The 24,291-nt window shown below is 44.0% G+C and overlaps 1 protein-coding gene across 2 annotated transcripts in view; it reads right to left on the bottom strand.

The window, feature by feature from the left end:
• Window positions 1–19,722, bottom strand: part of GAB3 (GRB2 associated binding protein 3) — a 64,334-nt gene extending 44,612 nt beyond the window's left edge. For both annotated transcript variants that reach the window (XM_030967879.1, XM_030967880.1), the window contains exon 1: window positions 19,486–19,722. In XM_030967879.1, the coding sequence (XP_030823739.1) occupies window positions 19,486–19,557 (72 nt within the window). In that variant the 5' untranslated portion in view covers window positions 19,558–19,722. The remainder of the gene's footprint in view (window positions 1–19,485) is intronic.
• Window positions 19,723–24,291: the final 4,569 nt, after the last annotated feature.

Here is a 24,291-nt window from a genome sequence, read left to right as displayed (position 1 = left end):
GCAGGGGAAGACAAGGTTTACCCTTGTGCCATTCCCCATGTCCTTGCGGGTTTCCAGGGCAGGAATACTGCAGGAGTTCCCTTCAAGGAGAAAACCAAGCTAGTAAAATCCCTTCCCCTGATCCCTCCTACCCCAACAATGCACAATATTGTTGAGTAAAAATGGAGTCATACTCACAGGCAGCAGATATAAAAGAGACTTCTGAAAGCAGTGGTTGTACACAGAAAGCAGTAACTGCTTTCCTTTTTTTAGACTTCATCCTTATTTGTTTAAACCACTAAGAAACATTTGCATGTTACCTTTTTCTGGTCAGACATGAGAAAAAAAACCTTAGAAATAAATGCAAGAGCAAGTAACACCTCCTGCTAACTTTCAAGTTTAATTTTAACTCATGAAACACTTCAGCTAAGATCCATCACTTGATTTTACGTTCTTAAAGAAGCAAAGAGTAGGATCAAAAATGACTTTACTAAGAGGTGGAAAGAAACAACAGAACCCCAACTATTATCTTTTCTTATTTTAAACCTCATCCCACACTTGACACAAATTTAGAACTGAATGCGGAATTACTCCTACTCTTCTCCTTCACTTATGACTCTTTCTTACCACGTTTTCCAGACTGTAAATGTTCCTTGTGAGGGTCCAGTGCAACAAGAACCATGCATGGTGCGTGCTGCACCAGGCTGCCTGCTGCTGATGTGGTGCCTGACAGCTAAGGCTAATTGCTAGATTTAAATTAAGCCTGCTGGGAGGTAGAATACCACCTAGTGAGGACAAAGATCTGTGTTACACTAACAGAGATGCTAAACCAGCCAGCAGTGAGTCCATTCCAAACCCCAACATTACAGAGGTTTTTCAGCCACAGAGTGAAGAGTGGCTGCAGCAGAGATGTGCCTATTCCGAGGGCACTGGCCCAGAACTGGTGGTTTTATGATTGACCTAGTCCTTCTGCAGGCAGAAATGCCTTTTCTCAGCAGAAAATACATTTTTTAATTACTTTAAAATGCCCAGAAAGAATCATATAGTGATGCTGTCTTGATGTTTGTGTTAAAAGCCATTGCAGAATCCGAGGGAGCTGTTGTCCAGGGACATGCCAAGGGAAATGCATCTCCCATTCATAAAGACTCTGATGTAGAGGGGAGACCATAGAGAGAGAAAACAGTATCACACAGGAATATTAAGAATGGCATCCTGGCCTTAAGAAACAAGGAGAAAAATTTATTTTCTGACTTTGGCAGGTTACAAGAATAATCAGACACACACAAAGCCTGTGCATGGTATGTGTCCTGTGCATGGTAAAGATAAGCAATACAATGTGATGTCTCAAACCAGGGAAATTTGTTGAAAAGGAATCTAACCCCAGAGAGCTGATGGGTTGACTGTAAGATGTAGGGGAATACTGAAAAAGCTTCCAAAGAAGGCAAGGAAGATTTTGATGACACTACTCCTTGCCTAGCAAACCGTATTTTCTTGGGGAAATTTCAAGGATTGCAACAGACAGAAAAATTTCAGACAGTGGCCACTTTCTGATTTCACACTCAACACTGTCTGAAGTTGGTGGTTTCTGATGGGCATGGTCTGTGCTAAGTACAACCCAAAGAATTTTGCTCTGACTTTGGCCCTCCCTGTGGTGCTGCCATAGCTATTTTGGTGTGCAATCGGAAGAGAAGTTGGACAGATGAAGACTTGAGGAGAAACACAAAGCACTGCCTTTGCCAGGCAGCTCCAAACTTACAGTATTTGCTCAGCTGGGTTCCAGGAGATTTTCAAGAAAAATCAACTCTGGAATTTTATGGAATTCCAATGTGCTTCTTGTTTCAGATGAAACAGTGCCAGTGCCATTATTTAATGTTCCTATCAACGAAAGACTGTGTGATGCTGATTTTCTTTCACCCTCTCAGCATGGATACTCAGACTATCTTTGATACTCCTCCTACCTTTTTACTGTGAATCAATCCACCATCAAAGAACCCACCTAGGAAACAAAGTGGATTTAGATGCTTAAATGACTTATACAGTGTAGCCTGGGAGCAATGGGATGTTTGTGCCTGTATTACTCAAAAGGGCCCCTCTAAACCAATAATGCAGCAGACTCATGATGCTATGCTCTTTTTGCACCCTTCACCCTGCTTTGCACAAGTAAGAATTTGCACTATTCTTTTCTCTTCTGAAAAAAAGTTTGAATGTCTTCCAATGATTTATTCATGTGGTGTAATTAAGCACAGAATCTGACCCAGCTTAGCAGAGGCACGATTTCCAGCTCTGTGGTTTCTCACCTCTGAGACTATTTACTATTTGCTTGCCAGTAATTACCACAATCATCTCCTGTTTGAATTCTGGTACATAAGAGGGTTTTCAATTTGTTTCCTTAACCTTAAAGGGAACTTAATTTTAAAACTCAGCTGAATGGAGAACTTCCATGAATCAGGAAATATAATCATTTTGCAAGTTTTTCTTCTTGCGTGTTCACCAGGTTAGTTGTTACTGGTTTCAAAATGCCCTGGCCAGCATTTCTTTTCAGTCCCTGAAGTATTTTTTGTTGTTGTTTTTTAATACACCCTGTGCCTAAAGGGACAAATGCTTGGAAGTGTTTACATTTTTCATTTGTTTCTTGGAAATGATGACCCATAGATAAAAAGAATACTTCTGCAACAATAATTTGGCACCTAAAGAGCTTCTAGTCTTACTGACTGTTTGAATTAACTTTTAAACCCATCACAGATGTCCATATTTTTTTTGTGAGTTCCTTATTACTTAAAATAAGTGGAGAATTATGGTGCTTACTAATATTATTGAATTGCTATTGTAATGAGATTATAATATACATAATTTAAACAATGATTTATTGGAAAAAAAAGAAAATTGAATTTTAAGCCTATCTAGGAATTTGGGGTATTTGAGTAGTAATCTTTCAATAAATCCAAAATAAATATTTTAAATATGTCATAGGACATTCCTGTCTATCTCTCTGAATACTAATATTGATCCTGTAACCTCAGTCTCCTCTCCACAATGGTTTATTTCAATTTTTACAAAAATTAGGCAGAATAATCCAATTGCCTTGAATTCAGCTGGACTAAGACTTTGTGTTTGTTTAATCCAAGGCTCCTTCTCCATGTCTGATTTTGTGTTTGTTCCTATTTGACAATTAAAAGTAAAATGAAAGCTTTCCTTGGGTACAAAATCCTGTGCAAAATCAGGCCCATAATGTGCAACTACAGCTGAAGATGAATGAAGCACTGAAATCATCTCATGCCTGTTCTTGCACCACTTCTTGTGTCCAGTTTGAAAAATTGGTATTTTTGCAGGCCATAGCACTCTTTAGTGTTTTTCGGGATATTTTCACTTTCATTCTTTTGCTGCAAAGAACCAATGTCTCTAGCCACAGACTGCTGCTTGCATGCTTTCTAATCCACATTTAAATCGGAACCCATGACACACACCTGTGATTAATTTCACACATTGCTTCAGCTCTGAGGTAGAAACGCTTTTCTCACAGCATTATGTGACTGATGTCACGTGCTCTGTGTGTCAGACAAACCCTCTGAGAGAGACAGCTCAGCCCCTCCAGAGCTCCAGGACCACAGCTCTTCTCACAGGAATGCAAACATGTTCCAAGACCCTCTAAACAGCCCCTGATTAAAGAGGCTGCCATTCAGGGGACAGAAGCAGCAAGGAGAGATCTTTTTGTTGGTTTGCCATTTTCTCAGCCTGTGGCTACTTCACTTTTATGTGGGCGCAGCCACCCAAGGGGGCCAGGGAAGCATCTGCAGGGATGCTGAGGATTAACCAAAGGAGGAATGTGGGAGAAGTGGAGGTGGCTGCAGAGTCAAAGGCAGGAGAGCCAAGGGCCTCTGAAGAGACACTCAAGTCCTGGGCTGCAGTGAGTGCCAGACTCTTTTGGGTTTTTTTTTTGTTTTTTTTTTTGCACACCACAAAGCTGCTGCCTCCATCCTGACAGCTCCAGAGTTCTGTGCCAGCTGAGCACAGCTGAGCATGGATTGTGCTTGAGCATGGATTGGTGGCTCTGCCTTGCCTCTGCACAGGCAAGAAGCACAAGCTTTGCATTTGCTGGAAGGGAAGTCCTCCAACCGCAGCTGGGCACAGTTTCCACAGAGATTTACTACCAGAGACTTCCCATGCCTGACAATCTTCTCCAGAGTTCTCTGCTTCTGGCTTGGTCCTCGATTAATTAAGGGCTTGACACTGTGAAACTGAGAATTTTTCCCAACAGCATTATGTACAGGAAAGAGCAATTACAGGCTCAGGACTAATACACCACACACACACTGTTGCACTCATTCCACTGAACTAAATTAGTAATTAATGATATTTTCACCAAAAAGCTGATCAAACACAGTAATAATAGCAAGTCAAATGTATAACCTTGTGAGACATGGGTTTCAAAAGAACAGGGACCAAAGTTGCCATGGCCTCCCGGATTTAGGTAACTACCTGAGCTCTTCCACTCAGCTGAGATCTCCCCAGCACTTACCACAGTTATACCCTGACCTTAGAAGCTGAGTGTTATTGTTATGTCAGAGTTCCCTTCTGACATAACAGGTGTTTGGTTAGAAGTTTGCCAAGTCAGTGTTTATTTTTAACAGCTGGATTGCCAACAGGCATTGGATGTGTCCCCGTTTCCCTGTCCCCTGACGTGGAGTCCCTCCCTGGGGCTCTGGCATTTGCTGACTAACAGAGTGCCCTGTAGCCTGTTCCAGAGCCTCAGACTTTTACTGGCAACAGAAGAGGCAACGCTCTGCACCAGCACAGTGATAATTGGAGGTTTGAGACAGAGTTTTTCAGGTAAGATGCTGCAGGCAGAAAGGGCATCTGCACTGGCAGAGCCCTTGCCACCAGCAGTTTGTGCTTCCTACAAGATCCTTCCACAAAAGGCTGAGATTTTTTCCAGCACTTGGGCATTTCCCTTTGCTGCTCTGGAGGCTGCTCCAAGGTCTTCAGCAGAAACATGCCAGGCCTGCTTCCACCACTCCTGTTTGAACACAGCCCCTGGACAAGAGAGGCAGCTCTGGACTGGATCTCAGAGAATATGAGGAACACATAGACAGCCACTGATTATCAAGCGTGGAAGAAACACAGTTTGATTATTGCATTCTGACTACTCTATTGCACAAGCATGTTATGAACAAAAAATTTATGCAAAACTCATAGTGGATTTTACCTTTTCTTATTTAACTGTTTTATTTTAAGCATGTACAATGCCCCCCAAAACAATTTTTGTTGAAAAAAATGAGCCAGCATAGCAAAGTTTTAAACATCCTTCTGCTTCTTTACAATAAGACAGATGATCATGATGTTTAATTTTTCCCTTTACTAGTTTAAAACTTTCCACTTTATCTCAGAGTCCTTATCCTGAGAGATACTTCAGGGAGTTTGAATGTACAAGCAGTGAATAGAGACCTGGATTTTTTGTTGTTGGTTGGCTTCTGTATATACAGAATCTAATTATGGAAAATCAGAACATTCTCCTTGCTAAACACTCTGTACAGGTCCAGTAGTGAAATATCCTCAACCATGCAACCTAGTCCACAATCTGGTCCAAAGAATTTTCACGGGGACTCACAGAATTACTGTCCCAATGATGGGCCAACAGTACCCTTGGATGAGCTTGGTATATTGAGAAGTTTTAGTGCAGGCTCCAGGGGACCATAGTAAAAATAGGAGGGATTAATTTTGTTTGCAATTGGAGTAAATACAGCAAGAGCAAAGGAGACACAAAACCTGAACTATGCTCTTAAGCCTTGGAGATAGCAAAAGGAATCTGACAAGGCAGTGTGTGGGAAAGCAGGCATTACCCCTGCTTGTGTTGCTGCTGCTGGAATCAAAGGGCTGTCTGCATTTTTACTGGCATAGCTGAGCTGCCATGTATCTGCTGGCATGAGTAAGCCATGGGAACACTCTGGTATTGATAAAAAGAACATTGTTCCCAGTTCAGTTTATATTGCTCCAGAAACAGTTAAAGGAAAAAGATGCTGCTCACCCCAAGAATATCCGAGATGTTTATCAGCCTAATTATAGTGATTGAATTCATACATCACCATACATCTATGTGGGTTTCCTGCAGATTTCATTGGAAATGGAGCTTCTTGGAACAAGTCAGTGGCAATCATTTCATCGATGTTACACATAAACTGGTCACTGAAGCAGATTTTTGCTGTATCACTAAACCTGAATTATTGGAATTTCCCACAGGAATATATTGCTCTGAATTAACAGCCTGGAAAAAAAGAAGCCTCTAACACTGATGTGCTGAGTGGTATCACAATGTGACTGTGAGGTGACAATGGCCATTCTAAGCTATTAAGGGTAATGATGCTTTTTCCTGGATCCAGCCATATGTGCTTGGGTGATTTGCAAATGGAACCCTAAGGACCCAAACAGCAAGCAGCAAAACAGATCCTCTGGAGAAAGTCAGTTGCAAATGTGCAAACTGTCCAGTTCTTAAACGAAGAGATTTAGAGATTTTTCAAGATTTTCTGAAGTCTTTTCCTAAAACTCCCAAAGAGCTGAAGTTGTTAGGGAAGGTGCAAGCCACATAGGATGCACATGAAATATCTAAATATCTCTGGCCACTAGACTTCACTGCTGGAAGAACAGGAATTGTGGGAAATAACCCCAAAACATGCCAGCAAGGCTGTTCTGTGGCCCAAAGCACGAGGTTTTCCTTCCCTAGATGTGCCAGCTCAGCCAGAGAGCAATGCCACTTTGGTGTCACTGTGACTGCAAGGACCTCCACTGCTGGAGGTGGGCTCTGCTCCCTTTGGAGAGGGAAGACAAAGCCTGGTGGAGGAAATGGCAGAACAGCAAAATGAAATACAGTGTGCAAGCCAGGGGTGCAGGGCACAGCTGGGGTAAGGAATGTGGCATCTGATGGTACCTGTGCAGACACAGGGCAGGGCTCTGTGCCTGCTGCTGCCTCACCACCACTCTCATCAGATCAGATCAGATCAGATCAGATCAGATCAGATCAGATCAGATGTTAGGGAGAAGTTCTTTACTCAGAGGGTGGTGAGGCACTGGAACAGAGAGCTCAGAGAGCTGTGGCTGCCTCTTCTCTGGAAGTGTTCAAGGCCAGGTTGGATGGGGCCCTGAGCAAGCTGATCTAGTGGGTGGCATCCTGGCAGGGGGCTGGAATGATCTTTAAGGTCCCTTCCAACCCAAGGCACTCTGTGATTCTGTGTTCTCACACATGCTGCGGTGCATAGCAACTCGTCTGCTGGGCCATCTGCTGAGCTGCCTGCACTCAAATTAGGACTGCAACTCCTCCTTCCTATGTGCAGCCTTTCAAATCTTACACCGTCCTCACTGCAAACCTTCTTCTCCTGATCCATTACATCATCCATGCTCATCAGCTGGACTGGCTGCAAGGACAGGAGGTGTTTGCAGCCTTTGCATTGTCTCTCACCCTCAGATCAATCCCCTCACCTGGGGAGAAGCATTACAGGCACCTGCCTGCACTCTGTGTGCTGCCCCATCCAACAGGGTCATCAGTTCACAGATGGGGCAGGAATCCCCCAGCCAGCAGTCAGCATCTGCTTTTGCATTCTGTATTTCTGGGTCCCCAGCTGGGGATGGTGCCATGGTCTACTGCTGCCCATGAGTCATGCAAATCTTATGCCAGGCGAAGCAAAAATGGCTGCACCATGCATAGATTTAATCTCTCAAATAGAAAGCGAGATTTTTCAGTGAGTTCACTCTTTTTAAGAAGTTACCAATTTCTCTGCAACTCTGCTTTTATTTCTCACCATAACTCTATCTGGCTGAAATATCTTTTTGTGGAAAATTGTGTGAGCGAGATGTTACACAAAATGAACTGAAACTGTGCATTTGAACATATTCATATCCATTCACTGTCTCCTGTTTCCAATCACAAGCTGGTAAATGCTGCAGTTCCCATACCACACACCATCTCTCCCAGTGCCACTGCAGCTACCAGGAGCTCTGATAATAATGGCAGATCTGGGGGTTTCCACTGGGATGCAAAATCCTCCTACCTGCTTTTCTCTTCCCACTCCTTGCTGCTGAGGACCATGGCTCTGTGCTTGAGCTGCATTCAGCCAATTCACAGAAAAGCTAAAGAGAAAAACCTTGAGCTCAACCTGACATTCCAGTTCAGTGTTTAAAGGTGATGAGACATCACCAGTCACAAGGTACTGTTGTTACTAGTAAGGAATATGTAGGAAAACAGTTCCAATAATTTAAATGTTCCCCATAAATATAGTCATAATGGGTTAGAATCTGACACTTCATTTTCTAGCTTCTGTTTTCTCTCTAAGCTCCTGTTTTGCTAAAGAACATGAGGTACCATTTCTATTTCAAGGGTTTTTTTCTGATGAGTCTAAGTACTTTGCACATGAAACCTTTTCAGAGAGGACAAAGAGGTGTTTCTAGCAGATGCATGCAAACTCATAAAGGCAAATGAAAGCTTCACATCCAACCCTCCAGTCTGACTCTGCACCTGCCTGATTCCAGCAGCTTACTAAAGCCAGTATTTACTTGGCCTTTCTGTTCTTTATGGGTGCACTTGACTCTGGAAGGGAAAAGTTCTGTGCTAGATGGTAGAGACTCAGTTGTGCTACAGCACCACATTTCCTTGCTGCTGTTCTGTGCAGGCTCATGTGCCTTTTCTTGTTATCCCAGCAAGGAGCCACGAAGATTGTGCACCATGAACTAAACCTGGAGTGATTCTGCACAACCATGTTTCCACTCCAAACAGGTACTGACTGCAGCAGCCTGAGCTGGAAGTCAGAAGTGACCAGCTGCCCTACAACAAACTGACCTTAGGATTTATGTCCATTAATGGTATAAGGTCTTACATCTGAGTGCTTTCCTCTGCTCCTTATCTTTTATTCATATGCATAGATGACACATAAAATACCTGCTTTCTTTAAAAAACCCCAATCTCTGAACTAAAACCTGTAACAATATGCTCATACAGAGATCCCAGCTCCACTTCCAGATCCAGTGAACCCCAGAAAAGTCAAACAGAAACCTGTCTGTGGGTGCACAGTGAGTTCTGAGCATATGAGAGCCAGCACTGCTGATGTGCTCACAGAGCTGAGGCTGCTGAACTACAGCCTCATCATTCCTCAGACCTGTCACTGGGGAGCATCTCCAGGACTGCCCCTCTCCATCACTGTGCTCTGGGAAGCACTGCACAGCTACAGCTTCACTCAAGCTTCCTTCCCTTGACTCTTCACTTCCCAAACTTGTGCTGCTGTTGTCTAATGGCAACTTCCACTGAAGCATCTCTGAGCCCACGACAAGGTAAGTGACACAGGGAGGAGATTTGTACTGACTGAGAGCAGCAATGCAAATATGCTTAACCTTCATCCAGCTAACCACAGCTTACCTGAAAGCTGCCCATGTCTGCCAGCTCCTGCCTTGGCACAATTTCATCCAGTTTAACACTCAAGCTGTTTGCCCCAAAAAAGAGCACCCCTGCAGCCCATGTGGACTGCTCCAATGGGTAACTGCTTTAATCTACCAACCCGCAAAACAACTTCTCTTACAAGTTTTAGAAAATTATTTCAAGGACCTGGAAATATCATGAAAGGCAGATAGGTCCCTTAGGAGGACAACATAACAGAATTGCAGAGGGCATAATTCATCCTTCACTCCACTTAGCAATGCTGCTGCTGCTGGTTAAAACTGGGAGTTTACTGAGCATATGCAACACAGCCCTGGAAAGGACAGGCTGTAGGTTGCTCTTCTCCCAGCTGCAGACTTCTGTGGAGAAAATGCCTGGTAAAATCTTATTCACTCCAAAGAGATATAAATCATAGTAATTGCACTTTAGGTTTTGAGATAAATGCAGTCTCTGGCAAGGGTAAAGGATTTGACAGAGTCCAAATGAGGGTTTGAACCACACAGGGGACAAGAAAGCTTCTAACACCCTCTCAGAGCGAGGCTGAATACTCGTTGTGGTAGAAAACAACCAATTGCAGCAGCAAACTTGTGATGAAAGTAAATAAACAACCCTGATGGATCCTCAGCTCTTGTTGTTTTCTGACAGGGAAAGTCAGACACACCCCAAGGTCTAAGGCACTAGGGGCTGGTGTGGGGCTGAAAATAGGAAAGTCTCTTATTAAACCAGCTATTCACATCCATCATATCAGGAAAGGCTCCTAGTCATTCCCGTTCCATCCCTTCATTCAAGGAGCATTAACAAAGAAAATTTTAAACCTTGTGCAATTTAGGATCAAGACTTGTTGCATCTTTGGCTGTTGTTGTACCTCTAATTTAATCCTCTTCCATGAATTTTATGCTAAATGTGGGATTTTCTGGAATGCTTAAAATCCAAAGGTCTCTTCCATAGGGGGAACTTGTTTGTTTGGAGAAAAGTAATAGATTTGTGGAATTACAAAAATAACACCACAAAATCTCTAACAGGACTGCATGCACTGAACTGGTTAAGGTTGTTGCTGTGGGCTTCTTCCCTAACACACAAAGAAATCAGAGGCCTCATACTGTGTCACGTGGATAACTTGTTTATAAGTAAACATATATATTTAAAGGGAAGATCTTCCAGATTAATTACAAATCTGCTAAATTAACTGATGGCTCAGTGCTGTTCCATGTCCCACCTCCTGCCAGGGGAAGCTCTGGCAGCTTCCAGCTGCTCTGCCATGGGCTCAGAGCCCCTGATGCTCCCAGAGCAGCGGGGCCAAGGGTTTGGTGCTCAAGGAACACAGCCCTGAGCTTCCAGCAGCTGCCTCAACATCTTGCAAATAAACTCAGAGGCCTCCCTCTGCAATTAAGGAGGCTGCTGGGCTAATTCCTGGGCCAAGGGTGCTTCTGCCTCAGCCCACATGGGTGGAGGGAGGGCTGGGCTCTGCTCTTCACTGCAGGGGCTGCAGAGCCCATTCACTGAATTCCCTGGGGCTGGAGCAGAGCTCAGGGACACCAGGGGCACCCAGAGAAACAGAACAGGATGGAATGCAGTGCCCCATTCACTGAATCAGTCCCTGGGGCTGGAACAGAGCTCCTGGCGCCCAGGGACACCCAGGGGCAGCACAGCAGGATGGAATGCCCCTGCTCTTGTGCAGGTTCACTAGCCAGGCTCACAGAGAGGTTCAGGCAGGCACCTGGGGCTGCTCACAAAGAGCCCGAGCACATTTTGTGTATCTGGGCTTTGGGAACCTGCCAGACTACCCCAGAAAGGACAATGGACTCACATTTCCTGGGGTTTTTTTTCCCTCAAAGCTTGCTCCCTCTGACAGGTTTTCCCTTCTGTGTGCACCTTTGCAGAGTGAATTTTCAGCAGTCCCTGGTCCTCTGATACCTCCAAGTACCTGCTCAATTCACAGCAGTGTGAGGTGCCACCGTTACACTGTGCAAATCTGATCTTGCAAAGAACAAAGCCAAAAGACTTACAACTCCCAAGGTGTCATTTTTTATACTCTGACATGCTCAGAAATTCTGTTGTAATTTCCTTCTAAGTAGTCTAGGGTTAATGAGACTGAAGAGAATAATAGGAAGGAAATAAATAATTATATATTCTCTTTTTTTTTTTTCAACATGTCCCAAATGTCACCTTTGACCTGGCTTTCTATTTCTGGCCTGGACTAAACTCCCTCTATTTATTTAGCAGCCTACACACCATTACAGTAACATAGCAACAGTACTTTCAGTTGTGAATTTGAAAAAAAGCAAAGCAAAAAAAAAAGAACATATGAACATATTAAAGCTGTTAAAGCATTGCAGTCTAGTAACACTTCAATAAATGCATTTTTTTTAAACTTTAAATACCAGAGTTATTAAGCTTCCAGTCTACAAACCCAAAGGAAAGGGATGCACAGGGGAACCAAAGCAGTGTCACCACCACAAAGCCTGTTCTTCCTATGTCAATCTGATTGTCCCCTAACTTTCTGTTTGTTTGTCTTAATGATGTTTCAGCTTGACTATTTATTGGGCTCAGAGCAGATGAAAGCAGGAGTTTTGGGAGGATTCTGGAATAATGATGGGGTTTAACTGGTGGTTTTCCATCACTTTTCAAAAACAATTCACCATTATTTTATAATCCATAGCTCAAGGCTGGTGTGACACTCAGTTATCTGTCAAAAAGGAATATTTGAAAAAGTATAAAGTGTAACAGTAACAGGAATAATGGGAGTACCAGTCCCATTTTCAGCTACAAACCTTTTTACAGTGGGAGCAAAGCACTTGAAAATCTCAAAAAACCCAATTCCCTGAGCTACTTGAGTGCTTCTTATTTTTAAACCTAAAGCTTCAGTGAGAATGCAATTATTTTCTTAGGATGGGTTCAAAATGTTGAACTTATTAAAAATAAAACTTCTTAAGCTTGCAAAGCTTCCACTATAAATATTAGTAAACAATCCAGATGATGTAGCTGGAACAGCAGTGAACACTTGGCGAGGGAGCATTATCACTTCTTCTGAAACTGTTTCCTCACTGCTACTGTAAACTCAGCTGGCATCTCTTGGGATGTTTCCTCTCCTCCCTCAATGATCTGATCAGCTCAGTCACCTCGGGCTTTTCTGTGGGACAGCAACAGCCCCTGGAAGTGCACCTTTGCTTTGCTACTTGGCTACTTTACTTTACTTTTGGGTGCCTTTGGGAAGGCACCCAAAGCTGCTTTCCCAGAGCTCCCAAACCCAGGAAGATCTTTGGTAAAGCTCATGACTTTACTGCTTGTAAAGTTTGTAAAGTCTGCAAGCAAAACACAGCTCATGCTTGTTCTGAACTATTGGCTTCTCCTTGGCACGACCAGTTCGTGTCAGCTTGAAAAAAATGGCTCCACAACTGTAAAATCCTTGAACTTCTACAAACAGTTTGCAAGTCTGGTATGTAAAAACAGACTGCTCACAAACTATGTGCTCTGCTGACATTACAGCAGTTGCAAAGTTAGAAAGAGTCCCCTCATGGCCATGATTCTGTCCAACAGAAATATGAATACATAACCCACGGTCTCGAGACTTGGGAGTCACAGGATGAATATTTATCACTAACAAGCCTCACAGAAAGCATTGTCTTTTTAAAAAAGCATTGTCAAAAATGAGCCCAAAACTTTCACATGACAATTTAAGTTCAGTTTAAATTAACACTCTCATTTAAGTAATTTCAAATTCATACTAATAACAACACTTTACTGCCTTTCTGTAAAATGCTCTATGAAAAGGGATCCTGGATAGCTGAAATGTGCTGCTCAGGGCTTTTGTGGAAAGCTACAATGCAGTTTTGACTGCAGGGGTCAGGTGGGGTTTTTGGCATCAGGAGGGAAGGGAATAACAAAATCTCTAAGAACAGTTGTCTCATTCTAACAATTACAAAGCTATGAATGAATTAGCCTCAGAAAGGGAGTGTTTTTCTGGCACAAAGACTAGGCATCAGTTTTGGTCTGTTTTGAACAAATACCAAGCTGCAGCAGATTCTAGAATTGAGTTTTGCATGGCTATGTGTTTGTTTGTTTATTTTCCTGATGCAACACAAACTGAAGCAAGTCAAGGATATTGTAAAGCAGAAAAAAAATTAAAAAATTAGAAGTTAAAGTATTGCATTTTATTTAACAATTAAATGAGAGAGAAGAAAATGTATTTTATCTGGCTGCATGTAATGTTTTGACATGCAAATTTTATTTCAAGACCAGCATTATTTCCTTGTCTTATCACATTGCTAATTCATTTCCAAATCAAATGAAAAGGATAAAAAAGCAAATAAAATGACTGGTTTTCCAACAAGTAACTTTACAGGAATAAACTTGTCCCTTTCCCTAAAAACCTATCAAATTTTCATAACAAATATTCATAGCATTTTAATGCATCATTGGTAGAAGTAATGTGTTTATCTATATTTCCATAGGTGACATGCTACAACAAAGACTTCACCAAAGTATGACTTGTCATGCATTTTCCTCTGAGCCGTGTTTGACTGCATCACTCATTTAATTACCATTCAAGTTAACATTTCCTTCTCTATTTCAAACTAGCATGTTTTTTTAAGGCACTATTTTTGAATGCAAAGACCTGATAACTTGTGGGTTTTTGTTTTGAATAGAAACCAATAGCTGGACATTCCTGTGCACTGAAAACATGTAGTCAAAGATTAAACTGGGGCTTCAGGACTATTATGGCTCCACCCAAATAAACAGTTCAAGGGAAATTATTCTGATACACAGGTTGCCAAGAACAGCAATGTTTTTTAGAAATTATTTCTTTCTTAGAAGTCAACCTATCTCATTCAGCATTGCACTTAAACTATCAAAACATCGTTAAAAGGGAAGAAAATGGTGTAAAATAAACACCACATTTAACCTACCAAAACAAGGTCTGATTTACACAAAGCTAATTAAAAATATTTAATTCCAGCGATGGAAACTCCTCCCTAACATAAATATTCTACTGTTGTTTTACCAGTGAGATCAATTTGTACAGGATTTCACAGAGAAGGGAACGTGTAGACTGTCACACAGGAGCTTCTGTTTGAAAGCCTTCATGTTCTCAAAATTCAGTTATTTTTTAATATACAAACCAGATAGAATATACACTGGATTTTAAAATGAAGTAATAACAGGAAAAGATATAGGCACAAAACTTACAACTGGAATGAGCTGAAAGTCTCTGACAACTTTCTGCACCCACGTGACTCCTACTTCCACCCAGCCTCTGAACCGCAGACACAAAACCCGCGCAAATTGGTTAAAGCAACTCAGGGAGCTCAGGATATTTATTCAGGAAAGTATGAAAGGAGGTCAGAATTCTCTGCTCAAAAGGGACAGGACTCAAGAGGTGAGGCTTTGTAAGGAGCATCCGGGAATTAAAAGACTTAAGGATAAAAATTAAATTCAGGTTTCTTCTTGAGAATATTTTTCAGAAACTTCCCCCAAACCCCAAAGCAGCAGAAGTACTTGACCTCACAAAGCACTTGGGGATTTCTTTCAGGGGAGGGTGGCAGTGTCCTCTGGTGACAGCAGCCCAGTGCTGGATCAGAGAGCAGATGCTCTCCATCCCAGCCACCCTTCGCTGTGCTCTGCAACTCCTGTTCCTATTACATGAGCAAACTCCTCCATAATTCTACTTTACATTTTCTTCTTAGTAACTTCCTGTTTGTTCTCCTGATAAATACCAGAACTTCAGCTAAAAATGGAGAAGTTGCCTAGATTCTCTTATCTTCTAAAGCCCCAGCCTTGCTGTGCTGCGGTTGGGCCCTGGCAGATCCCCCAACGGTCAGAGGTGCTGGGCTGGGCTCTGCTCTGTCCTTCTGGCAGCATTACTGCCCCACACACAGACACAGCAGCAAAGAACTCTGCCCCACCAGCTTTTGCCATAGGGTACATTAATTTGCACCTCTATTTGTCTTCTCAGCCCAGACACTGCAAGAAGAAGCGTGGTAGGAAGTGCAAGGCTACATTTTCCAATATGAGCTCCATTTGGGACTCTTGTTCTAGAGATGCTGACAAGGAATTTTGATTTTCAACAATGTTTGAAGAAATCAGTCACTCAAGTAAAGTGGGAAACTTGCCCTTTTTTGAGCAAGTGGTCTTTCCTCATCAATTTGTATAGTACTGAAGATTAAAAATAGCTCTTCAGCTGGGGTACAGCTGCACAGCGTTAACTCAAATGGAGCTGCAGTGACTCACAACAAGCAAACATCTGGATATGGCCCTTTACTACTGCAAACCACACTAACAGCAAGTAAATACTGGCAGGGCATTCAGAGGAGCTACTGCTGTGTTCCACACTGTCAGTGTGACAAACAATGGGACAGCGATTTGAGGAGAGGTTGCAATTAGCTGTGTGTTAAAAATTCCCATCTCCGCCTTCTTGTCAGCACCTGAGCAATGTGTCTTCTCAATAGCACTGGTCTCTTATTTCATTAGACATTCTCTGGGCCTTCTTCTATGTTGTTTTTCCTTTCATTGTGACTTTTTGCACTGACTGTGACAAGTCCTTTGTTTCCAAGGCCATGAAACCATTCCTTCCTTCCACCTCCTCCAATAAATAAACAACAAATAATAACAGTCAGTGATCAGATAAATTTCCACATGAAAACTGTCAAGGAGCCAGCTATTCAATGCTGACAATACAGAATTGGGATGGATGTACTCAGCACCAATGTAAGGAGCTGTGAAACCCATCAAATTTGAAGCAGATTCCCCCATTACATCGAATTTCCTGCAGAGTCTGGTATTCACTGATCCACTAACATCAACAGCAAAAATCTTCAGTGGCTTTTCCTCCTGTGGGGCTGAACGTCAATCTATGATTGATACTTAACATTTTTGGTCTAGAGCAGGATGGACTTTACCTCCATCACCACCACTTCTTAGTTTTTGTTAGCAGCTTCTTCCTCTGTCTCCTGCCCCATACCCAGCTTCCCCCAGCTCTGGCTGTTCCCTGGCACCCCTCAGGCCCACGCAGACCTGGTGGGTGAGAAAAGCTGGAACCAAGTGGGGAAATGAAAGCAGCACAGCCTTCGGGTCACACTCAGAGGACAAAGGACTGCAACACACACCAAATACTCTCCTGGGAGACTCCTTGCACAACAGCCTCTATAGACAGGCTGACGTGGTGGTTTCATGGTTCAAGTATCAGATTGAGAGAAAAGCATTGCCCATGCCATTAAATCACTATTAGAGTATTTGCCTGATGTAGCAAAGCTCCCTGTGCTTTCTAACGAATTCTTTGTGTTTAGCATTAAGCCCTCTGTTTTTACAGAAAGTTACACTAGGGTAATTAATCTCATGTTCGTTTCCTGCACATGCAGGAGAGCAGCCTTTGTCAGGGAATGATAAGACACTTCTAAGAATAGTGTTACTAAGAGCATCGGCTTTGTAAGACATTGCAGGAAAAATATAGACTCTTAACACCTGCTTTTCACTTTCAAAGTTTTGAAAACAATGTTCTGCTTACCCAGAGGCAAATTTTGACTCGTTTATGCGTAGAAAACCTAACTGCTTTCATCAGACAACAACAAATATAAATGAAGGTATACTTTGGTCTTTAGGCTCCAGTCTTGGCAAGAATAATTTGTTTAATTTTCTAAACACTGCAGATATTCCCAGTGGCTTCAGCAGGACTATTGCAGTTCCCAGTCTCACAACCTGAATTCATTGCTTTTTCTGATCTTTTAACCACATAGTCCACTGAAATTAAATGGATTTTCTTAATGATAGATGTAATAGATGAAGGATTAAGAATTTATCTGTGTGTAAAACACTGGACCCTCAGGTCAGACCTTACAAAGGCCGGATGCTGTACTCAGGAAAATGTAAACTGGGAGACAACGCCGTGAGAGCAAATGAGGCAGGGCAGCGTGCGAGAGGTGCCATGAGCAGCAGGCCAGGCTGGCACCTGAAGCTCCCTGGAAGCCTCGCTCAGATCGTGGCTTTTCCAGCTGAGCACAAAGGGTGGTGTCGAACTCGGGGATTTATGTATGTTGTCAGTCCAGAACCAGAGCCAACACCATTCTCTGTAAGCGGCTGACACTTGACACCTACTGAAGTCAGTTTAAACAGGCATTGTTTTAAAGCTCCGTTGCTTTTAAGCAGTCACCGTGGCTCAGCCCGAGCTATCTGCTGCCCCAGTGCAAGATGCATGAGCTGCCATGCTGGTGAAACTCTACAAAAATAGGGGAGAAGTAGTTTATAGCAGGTGAGAGATAATTTCCATTTGGTTTGCAGCATCCACTGTGTAACCAGTCATGTGAGAAAGGACATTAAGCTTTGCTGTACTTGCACCAGATTTCTTTCTGCTTTATTATGGACAAAGGACTACCTTATCCTCCTAACCAGAAGACAAAGCTTAATCTGCAGAGATCTGGCTAATCTAATGGTGTTTGGAGAATAATATAGACCACATTTCCCCTGGTTTTGTAGTGCAGAATCTGAGCAGAGCAGACTGCAAGTAGCCTTTTGAGCTGATCAGAGCCCCTGTTGTGACTATTATCTTCACTGTATAATGGGGGCTTTCAAATCCCAGCTTTATCACATTCTGTTTTCTCTACTTTGCCCTTTTATGAATATTGAGTCATCAAAAATAGCTTCACTGACAGAGTTACTAATGATACCAGCTGGGTGAATCAGTGGCTCTTACACTGTGCCTGCCATACAGTGCTATTAGTACACTCGTTACAAAATATAGCAAAAATGAGATGCCCATAATTTATTTGCAGCTCCCATGAGACACATCATAGTGGTTATTTTAGAATTGGAAAATGCTAACTGAACAAAGCAAATATTCAGCCACTTCAGTGCAATACTGTGGTCTACAGGAAGAAACTATGGCTAAGAATAAGTTAAAAATAATTCCAACATCAGTAATTATCCTTTGTGCTAGTTTTTAGCCAAAGAAAAAACACACTACCAAATGATATCCACCATATTCTGCCACAAGACAGTTATGCCTCACATTACCGGGAAAAGCTAAGATCAGCACTCCAGAGAAAATGCTGATAAACAGAAGTGAATACGACAAGTGATGTGAGCTGTGCCTACGGCTGGGGCGCCAGAGCCACGGCCAGGGGCATCCTTCGAGTACGGAGCAGAGCTCCGGGGGAAGTCAGGTTAGAAGGGCATGACTCAAACGGGTATTACCGACTCCAAAAGTGTCACAGCAGAACATAACAACATGCCTGATGAAGAACCATCACAAATGAGCATGCAGAATGGCCCATGAGGGGCTTAGATTGTTAATGCTGTCCCAAGCAAAATTTTAAGGGTCATTTATTCCTACACGGAGTGTTTTCCTTGCACCCCTGCAATGAGACAGCTTCCTATGTTTGCAACACACATCCTTTTTTTTTCTTTTTTCCAGACAAACAGGCAAGCAGATAGAGAATGAAACAAGGGGCCCATAGTGCAGTTGCAGATCTCCATGCAGGGCTCGCTTCTTCTCCCCAGCCCCCTTCACCTTTCAGCTATCAGGAACTTTACAGCACAGCATCTTCCAGCACCTCTTTATCACCGACCAAAAAGCTTTCTGAAGCTTTCTGCTAACAACTGCACCTGGCATTGGTAAATAAAACTATTGCATATGTTGCCTTTAGCAAGTGTCATAGAAATTACAGAGCATCTTAACAAAACCAAGCCTCAGAATTTAAATTACTAGAATTTTGGCTGTTTGGGTTTGGGGGTTTTTTCCACCCTTTCCTTTTAGGATGTTCTTGTCCGTCCCTGGAAAAGTGACATCTGCAATTCTATTACAACAATTCTGTTAGTTACGGCAACGTTAACTGAAACCGAAATGTGGTTTTTAACCTAAAATATGTTGCATAACAGCTGAAGTACTGTAATCTTACGAGCTGGGAAAGGTTAATTCCAGAGGGCACAAGAATGTCGGTGGAAACTAAAATACTCCATAAGCGCATGGACTTGGAATTCTTTTTGTTTTGGTCCAAGGCAAAGCCGAAACGGGCGAGAGATTTCAAAGGAAGAGTCAGACAGCGAGCACATGCCGAAATCCCTTTAGCGAGAAAAAAAAATATCAGCAAAGCCTCTGCACTTACGTATCTCTTGAGTTTCTTCTCGGGGGGTGATTTGATGAGCCAGCCAGTGCAAACCACGTCCCCCGAGCTCATCTTCCCCCCGGGCGCGGAGCGGCGGAGCGGGAGCCAGGGTGCGGGCTGCCAGTGCGTGTGTGCTTGTTATGGGCGGGTGTGTGTCCGTCCGTCCGTCCGTCCGTGCGCGTGTGTGTGTGTGTGCGCTGAGATGCGAGTCCGTGTGTGTGTGCTGGGATATGAGTGTATGTGTTTGCTGGGATGTGAGTGTGTCTGTGTATTCGCTGAGATGTGAGTGTGTGTTTGCTGGGATGTGTGTGCGCGTTCGCTGGGATGTGTGTGTGTGTTCGCTGGGATGTGTGTGTGCGTTCGCTGGGATGTGTGTGTGTGAGTGTGTACGGACGCGTGTGTCCGGCGGTGCCCGTGTGCGTGCCGTGTCCGCCCGAGTGCGCGCCGCTGTGTGCGAGCGTGTGTCCGTCCGTGCGGCTCTGTGTGTGTGTGTGTGTGTGTGTGTGTGTGTGTATTGTTCCCAGCCAGTTCGCACCGCAGCAATCAGCTTCCTTCAGCTGCGCTCTGCTGCGGCTCCAGCCCGCGGAAGAAGTCATGACATTGATCACTGACACGGCCAGCCCTCCCTCCGCCGCCAGCACAATGCAACACACCGAGCACGTGATGGGCGCCCGGGGCTCGCCGCCGCCGCCTGCGACACCCCCGGCAGCGGCAGCGGGAGGCTCCCGCGCCCGGCCCGCATCGCCCCGGCCACCCCGGCCCGGAGCCCCGCGGGTACCGGCGGTCCCTGCCCGGAGCCCCGCGGATGCTCCCTGTCCCTGCCCGGAGCCGAGCGGATGCTCCCTGTCCCTGCCCGGAGCCCCGCGGATGCCCCCTGTCCCTGCCCGGAGCCCCGGGATGCCCCTGTCCCTGCCCGGAGCCCCGCGGATGCCCCTGTCCCTGCCCGGAGCCCCGCGGATGGTCCCTGTCCCTGCCCGGAGCCCCGCGGATGCTCCCTGTCCCTGGCTCCCTGTCCCTGCCCGGCGGAGCGCGGTGGGCGAGCCCCGCGGCTGAGCCGTGGCAGAGCCGGAGGCAGCGGTGACTGGGGAGGTCCCCGTGGGGACCCGGCACGAGAAGGGCTGTGGCCGCAGCGGGAGGCAAAACCAGGGCCGGTGGGGCCAGTCCTCACTGAAAGCTTCCGACATCTAACAAGCTTCCTTAGTCTGTGGATTTAGTGCTTTTTACCAGTAGTATTTAGCCCCCTGTACGAATTTAATAGGAATAAACTTGATTTTTCTGCTCTCATCATCACAGATTTTTTAGAAACATACTGTTTCAGAAAGTGACTTCAAGAAGACTGCCACTCCACTGTCATAACTAAAAAATACGCCCACAGAGTGCATAATATTGCTGATATCTTTGTAGTTTGTGCCTCTTTCCAGGGTGGGAAACTCTTGCCTTTTCAAGGACAGGGCAATCTGTGTTCATTTTTCAGAAGACTTTTTAAACTATTTAAAGAGGACGCAGTGGTTCTTCACTGACTTCTCGAGTCACTTAGAGGAGTCTCTCGTGCCCCTGGCCAGGCACAGCACTCACAGAGCAGCCTGGCTCTGCAAGGTATGATCAGCAACAGCACGCCCATGGCAGAGTTTAATCTTTTCTCAGAATTTTTCAGGTCTCTGCTAAGGCTCTTTGGCAGGGCAGGCTGACAACAGCTTGCAGTGTCACTTCTTGAATCTCACAAACTAGAAACGTGTTTTTCAAGTTTTTAAGCAAAAAGGTGATTGCGATATGTATTTATTATATTTAATATAATATGTACTATGAATGACATAACTGTATAAATATAGGCCCTATGTAAATTCACATAAAATATAAATAAATCTGTACAAACTCATAGATTCCTGTGGTAGTGCTTTACATTATCACTGGTATCAAAAGAATCCTACGTTAAATGAAAACTGTCGTGAATAAACTACAAACATATTTCAAATGTGCTCTGACTTTTTAAGATATGTTTTTGTTTGAGAATGGCTTTCATGCAGTCTTGCAGTATTATTTGATTCCCAACCTTCTATTCTACTACCACCTTCACTCAGCTCCATTTATCCATTATCCACAGTGATGTTTTAACAACTTCACACGTTTAATAGCAGGTTTGTGAACAAGGCTTTGCAACACTTCTTCTTGGAGAGATATATCCAGCCATGGAACTTATTTAGGGAAAGAAAGTCACACTTTCCTTCCATATGTGACTTGCCTGTGTCACCCTGACAGATACAGTAGCCTAGAACTAAAGGCTTAAAACGTCCAAATGTCAAAATAAAATGATTTGGGATACACTTCATGTGTTATGCCTGCACTGTCCTAGCAATATCCATTTTTTACTGGATCATGCTTCAGACAGATGGCTTCCCTTGAGCAGCTGCATAACCACTTGCAGAAAGGCAGCAGAGGGAACGGGGAGAGGACAGGACAGGGGACAAAGGAGCCTGGGCTACCAAATGAATTTAAACATTGAATAGCAGACAACGGCCTTAAGGAGAGCCTGGCTCTGTCTTTGCTGTGGTCAGTGACAATGCTGCTTAGATCACCAGCAGTCCTTGTCCCTGCACTTCTGCCATCAGCTGCACTGCACAGACATGGTGTATTTCTGTGTCTGCATGAGGAACTGAATCACAAACCCGACTGTTTGGAAAAGAATGAGTCAAAAAAAAGAGAGAGATTATTTTCCAGCTGTATCAGGACTAGTTTCCTGATCTGATAAATGCTGTGGCCTGCAATAGCACGTACCTTATCAAGGGAGGGGGTGATGCAGGGGCAATAAGAAGAAATCAGCAGTTGCTTAAATTGGCACTTGTGCCCAAAACCCGCCTGCTGAGTGGTAGCCATGGTGACAGGGAGGGGTGCAGTGATTCTGTTCCCTGCTCGATGTGTCACTCCTCTGTCACAGGCTCCTGTCCTCTGAACTGCTGGAATGGCTCAGCTGCCATTGAAGCACCTGCCTGGCCACTTGCACTCAGCACATTCAGAATAAATAAAATCTGTGCCAGCTTACTTATGATGCCAGTAGCCTGAGGAGAAATACAGGAAGCCATAATTAAGCAGAGCATGTGGGGGTTAACGTGTTTGTTATGAAAGCTGCTGTTGCCTTCTTGGTATTTGAGCTCCAAACATTAAAAGAGCAAATAAAGTTATTTTCTTACACTGACAACCTTCATTGTGCTGATAATGTATCACTCATGCATGTGTTTGACAATAACAGGCTTAAAAATTAATGGTTTCTCATCCTGATGGAAGAAGTGGGATTTCACTTTTGTCCTGGTCCATGCACAAATTTTTCAGCCACATTTAAATAATTAAATTATTTTCTTAAATCCATCATCATGATGGTGAATGACGGGGTTTTTGTTTTAAAAATCTTACAGTTGAAGACATATGTAGAGGGTGAACTGCTGTTGGAAATCGAATGGAAAGTTCTCAATTCTCTCTTCTACTGCTGAACAGGTTGTTTTCCCCTTCCTTAGGACATTATCCAGAGGTGCTACCACTGTCATGGATCAGCTTGGACAGCGCTACCACTGTCATGGAGAACAGCCTTGGCCAGTGGCATGTCTGTCCTGGAGCCAGCTGGTCTTGCCTCTGTTGGACATGGAGGAAGCACCTGCCAGATTCTCACAGGTGCCACCCCTGCAGCCCTTCTGCTGTCAGAGCCCTGCCACACAAACCAACACCGCCCTCCCCAGACTAACCTTGTATTGCCACTAGCAAAGATCAGTTTGACCCTGGATGTGAGTGCACTTCACATCGGCCAGATCCCTGAGAGAATTCTCTGCTTGCCATGGCAGTACTGGTGGACTCCTTTCATTTCATAACTTAGGCTACTGATGTTTCAGAGGAATACAACACTAATAAAGCAGAAGAGAATAAAATGGCTACTTGCATTGATGGGAAACACCTTCATGACTTGACAGACCACTGATAGAAGTTAAGTCTGCTATTTAAGCTTCTCCATTTCTATGTTGCACAGCAACTGGTGCTGTTACCAATTTTGAGAGTAGTGATAGCTCTTATTTCCTTGTGCACAAATGGATAATCAGGATGGAGAGGATGGAAAAAATCAGAAGGATTTATTTAATTCACAAATTTGTAGGTATAAAAGGAGAAGGAGATGCCAGAGTTATCTCGACTGCCATTTCCACAAGCAGATAGTTTTCTGAGAATCTAGCCTTGCATTTAATTTACAACACTATACAGGCATTGAGAAGGTTGAGGTGCATGCAAGAGACAGCCACAGCCCTGGGAGAACAGCCTTTTCCTCTCAGCTAGCAACTGATCCCTGTTTACATATGGAACTCGCACCACACTTACTCAGCAGAATGCTAACATGCCTCTGCAGCATTCTCTCAGCAAGCAGAGAAGCCCAGTGCCACAAAAAGACATGACACAGTATATATGTTCCAGCTGTTCCTGACAGTTACCACTCCACTCCCCCCTGCAGACAAGCATTTCACTCTCTCTCTCTCCATTCACAAGGACAAATTTAGCAAAGTCACGGGATAATTCAGCCCCTGCTCTTCCTTTCAACAGCCTGTCCTCACCATACAAATCAGGTCTAAAGGAGAAATGCACTCAGACCCTCAGAGTCACGATTTATTGCTGTTGTTTAAACAATTAACTACCAAAACTGGGGCCTGACCACAGGCCCAGGGTGGTGCTGCCCCCTCTGCACTGTGCTGTTTGATTGATGAATACATTCTGCTTGGTTTGTGCTCTGTCACCCTCAGGACCTTGGTGGCAGTGGCACCCCATGGGCAGACACCTGAT

This window comes from Camarhynchus parvulus, chromosome 4A (genome assembly GCF_901933205.1).
Source record: "Camarhynchus parvulus chromosome 4A, STF_HiC, whole genome shotgun sequence".
NCBI classification, from domain to species: domain Eukaryota; kingdom Metazoa; phylum Chordata; class Aves; order Passeriformes; family Thraupidae; genus Camarhynchus; species Camarhynchus parvulus.
The sequence above is the reverse complement of the archived record's forward strand: the minus strand, read 5'-3'. Positions and strand labels throughout refer to the sequence as shown.